Below are 3889 nucleotides of genomic sequence, written 5' to 3'. Positions count from 1 at the left end.
GGCTCTGCCCAGGAGCTTCCCGAACCCAGGGATGGGCCCTGGCTCTGTCCAGGAGCTTCCCAAACCCAGGGATGGGCCCCGGCTCTGCCCAGGAGCTTCCCAAACCCTGGCTCTCCCCAGGACCTTCCCGAGCCCCGGCTCTCCCCAGGACCTTCCCGAGCCCCGGCTCTCCCCAGGACCTTCCCGAGCTCAGGGCTCAGCCCGAGGGTGTCCCTGGTCCCTCCCCAGCTCCCCTTTCCATCCCGACCCTTCTCCCACGACAATGGGAGGCTCTGCCTCATTCCTCTTGCTCCTTCCCTTTCCCATCCTTCCCTTTTGCCACGACTCAACAGAAGCCTCTCCCCTGTTCCTTTTCCTCCTTCCCACTCTTCTTCTTCAATGACAACGTGAGGGTCTCCCTCGCTCCTTGGTGTCCTTCCCCTCTCCATCCTTGCCCTTTTTCCATGATTTAACACAAGACTCTCCCTCTTTCCCTTCCCTTCTTTCCTTTCCCGTGACACTGGGAAGGTCTCCCTCAACCCTTTCCCACCCTTCCCCTTCTTTTCACAACTCAAGGATCTCCCTCGTTCCTTTTCCTCCTTCCCCTTCTCCATCCTGACCCTTCTTCCACGAATCCATGGAAGGGAACCCCCATTTCTTTCCCATCCTCCCCCTTTTCCCATGACTCAAGAACCTCCCTTGCTCCTTTTCCTCCTTCCCATCCCTCTTTTTCCGTGTCTCCCTCACTCCTTTCGCTCCTTTCCCACCCTTCTCTTCCTCGCTCTTCCCCTTTTCCCCGACAATGTCCAAGTCTCCTCTTTCCCTTCCCCCTCCTGACCCTTTTTCCATCACTCTATGGGAGGATCTCCCGCACTCCTTTCCCATCTTTCCACTTTTTCCCAGGATTTCACAGGGAACTCTCCCTCATTCCTTCTCTTTCCCATCCTTTCTTTTTTTCCATGACTCAACAACAGAGTCTCCCTCGTTCCTTTCCCTCCTTCCCTTCCCCCTCCTGACCCTTTTTCCGTGACTCAATGGGAGGATCTCCCGCACTCCTTTCCCATCTTTCCCCGGGATTTCACAGGGAAATCTCCCTCGCTCCTTCCCTCTCCATCCTTCCCCTTTTTCCACAACTCAACAAGGAACTCTCCCTCATTCCTTGCCCTCCTTCCCAACCTTCCTTTCCCACAGGAACACAAGAATCTCCCTCACCCCCTTCCCTCCTTCCCTTTGCCCTCCCCAAGCTCCTCAGGGACCATCCGGAATCGCTTCCACCGCCCCATTCCAGCCCCGCTCCCGTCCCCACCCATCGCTGTTTGACACCAAACCCGCTTTTCCCGGGATTCTGAGCGTTCCCCACCTCCTCCTTCTCCTGCTTGGCCTCCTTGCGCTCGGCAGCGATGTTCTTCTTGCGGTGGTAGTTGAACTGCGTGTCCTCCTCGGCCTTCACCATCTCCTTCTTGCGCTTGTCGTACTCGGGGGCCAGCTCCCCGGAGCGGCTGATCTCCTCGAACAGCGCCGTGCGCTCCTTCGGGTTCTTCATGGCGATGGACTCCACAGCTCCCTGAAAAAATAACAGGGTCAGGAGTCCCTAAATCCCTGAGAGAGATCCCTAAATCCTCACTGGGGTCCCTAAATCCTGTCAGAGTTCCCTAAATCCTCACTGGGGTCCCTAAATCCTGTCAGGGATCCCTAAATCCCCACAGGGAGCGGCTGATCTCCTCGAACAGCGCCGTGCGCTCCTTCGGGTTCTTCATAGCCATGGACTCCACGGCTCCCTGAAAACAGGAGGCAGAGATGGTCCTAAATCCTGTCAGGGATTCCTAAATCCCCACTGGGGGTCCCTAAATCCTGTCAGGGATCCCTAAATTCACACTGGGGGTCCCCAAATCCTGTCAGGAATCCGTAAATCCCCAATGGGGTCCCTAAATCCTGTCAGGGATGCCTAAATTCACACTGGGGTCCCTAAATCCCTGAGAGAGATCCCTAAATCCCTACTAGGGTCCCTAAATCCTGTCAGGGATTCCTAAATCCTAACTGGGGTCCCTAAATCCTGTCAGGGATTCCTAAATCCCCACTGGGGTCCCTAAATCCTGTCAGGGATTCCTAAATCCTCACTGGGGATCCCTAAATCCTGTCAGAGTTCCCTAAATCCCCAATGGGGTCCCTAAATCCTGTCAGAGCTCCCTAAATCCCCAATGGGGTCCCTAAATCCTGTCAGAGCTCCCTAAATCCTCACTGGGGTCCCTAAATCCTGTCAGGGATCCCCAAATCCCCACAGGGAGCGGCTGATCTCCTCGAACAGCGCCGTGCGCTCCTTCGGGTTCCTCGTGGGGATGGACTCCACGGCTCCCCAGGAAAATGGGACTCAGGGATGGTCCTAAATCTTAACAGGGAATCCCTAAATCCCTTTGAGGGGGTCCCTAAATCCCTGCAGGGTCAGGGGGATTCCCATGGGGAGGGGCTGATCTCCTTGAACGGCGCCGTGAGCTCCCGTGGGTCCTTCACGGCCATGGATTCCACGGCCCCCTGTGGGAATAACGGGCTCAGGGCAATCCTAAATCCCTGAGAGATCCTTAAATCCCCGCTGAGGGTCCTTAAATCCCTGTGAGGAGTCCCCAAATCCCCGTGAGGAGTCCCCAAATCCCTGTGAGGAGTCCCCAAATCCCCGTGAGTCCCCAGATCCCCACAGGGAGCGGCTGATCTCCTCGAACGGCGCCGTGCGCTCCTTCGGGTTCCTCGTGGGGATGGACTCCACGGCTCCCCAGGAAAATGGGAGTCAGGGAGGCCCCAAAACCCCCAGGGGTGCTCCCCAAATCCTGACAGGGTGCTCCCCAAATCCTGATGTGGAGGTGGGAGATCCTAATGGGGAAGGGCAGTTCCCGGAAGGGGCCGATCCCAAACAGCACCGGGCGCTCCTGTGGGTCCTTCACAGCCATGGATTCCATGGCACCCCAGGAAAAGGGGGGTCAGGGGGGTCCCCAAATCCCCACGGGGGGTGGGGAATCCCAGTGGGGATGGGGGATGTGGGGAGACCCCCCCCAAATCCCCACAGGGGGCTGGGGTCTCCCAGGAGTGGCCGATCCCAAACAGCACCAGGCACTCCTGTGGGTCCTTCATGGCCATGGATTCCATGGCACCCCGGGAAAAGGGGGGTCAGGGGGGTCCCCAAATCCTTGGGGGAGTCTGGGGGATCCCTGTGGGGAGGGGGGTTCGGGGAGACCCCCCCCAAATCCACATTGGGGGGCTGGGGTCTCCCTCAGGGAAGGGGCAGTTCCTGGGAGGGGCCGACCCCCCCTCCATCAGCACCTCGGGGTCCTTCGTGGCCCCCTGTGAAAAGGGGGGGGTCGGGGGTCCCCAAATCCTCACCTGAGGCCCCCAAATCCCCACAGGGGCCTGGAGGATGCCTGGGGGGGGGGATGAGGGGGGAGAAGAACCCCCCAAATCCTCATGGGAGTCCCCAGTGCCTGGGAGTCCAAAAACCTCCCCTAAACCTCCACACCCTGCCCCGAAATCCCCCTAAAGCCCCTCTAAACCTCCCAAAAAAACCCCAAATCCGCCCAGACCCCCTTCCCAAGCCCCCCCTCACCTGGAAGACGAGGAAGTTCCTGGCCTTGATGAGGATGCCCAGCTTCTCCAGCTCCTCGCTGTACTCGCTCAGCTGCACCACCCGGTTGTTGATCTTGTACTCCGAGGAGCTGCCTGGGATGGGCATTTTGGGGGGTCAGGGGGCTCCCCCAAACCCTAAACACCCCAAAATGTGTCCCACAAACTCTGAGACACCCAAAACGTGCCCTCCTCACACCCACACTGATGTGGGTGAAGGTGCAGCCCTCGGGCGCTTCCTTGGAGCTGCCTGTGCTGGGGATTCTGGGGGGATTTTGGGGATCACAGGGGCTCCCCCAAACCC

The 3889-nt window shown here is 58.8% G+C and overlaps 1 protein-coding gene across 1 annotated transcript in view; it reads right to left on the bottom strand.

The window, feature by feature from the left end:
- The window catches only part of LOC121660572 (structural maintenance of chromosomes protein 1A), a 10631-nt gene that overhangs the window by 4944 nt on the left and 1798 nt on the right, over positions 1-3889 (bottom strand). Inside the window, exons 3-4 of the mRNA XM_042019965.1 lie at positions 3569-3681; positions 1340-1543 (exon numbers count right to left, since the gene is read on the bottom strand). Coding sequence (XP_041875899.1) covers positions 1340-1543; positions 3569-3681 — 317 coding nt within the window. The remainder of the gene's footprint in view (positions 1-1339; positions 1544-3568; positions 3682-3889) is intronic.

The sequence above is a fragment of the Corvus kubaryi genome, unplaced genomic scaffold (genome assembly GCF_017639235.1).
Source record: "Corvus kubaryi isolate FWS band 111438036 unplaced genomic scaffold, C.kubaryi_AGA036_p1.0 36572, whole genome shotgun sequence".
NCBI classification, from domain to species: Eukaryota; Metazoa; Chordata; class Aves; order Passeriformes; family Corvidae; genus Corvus; species Corvus kubaryi.
This window is presented reverse-complemented; position numbering and strand designations above follow the sequence as displayed.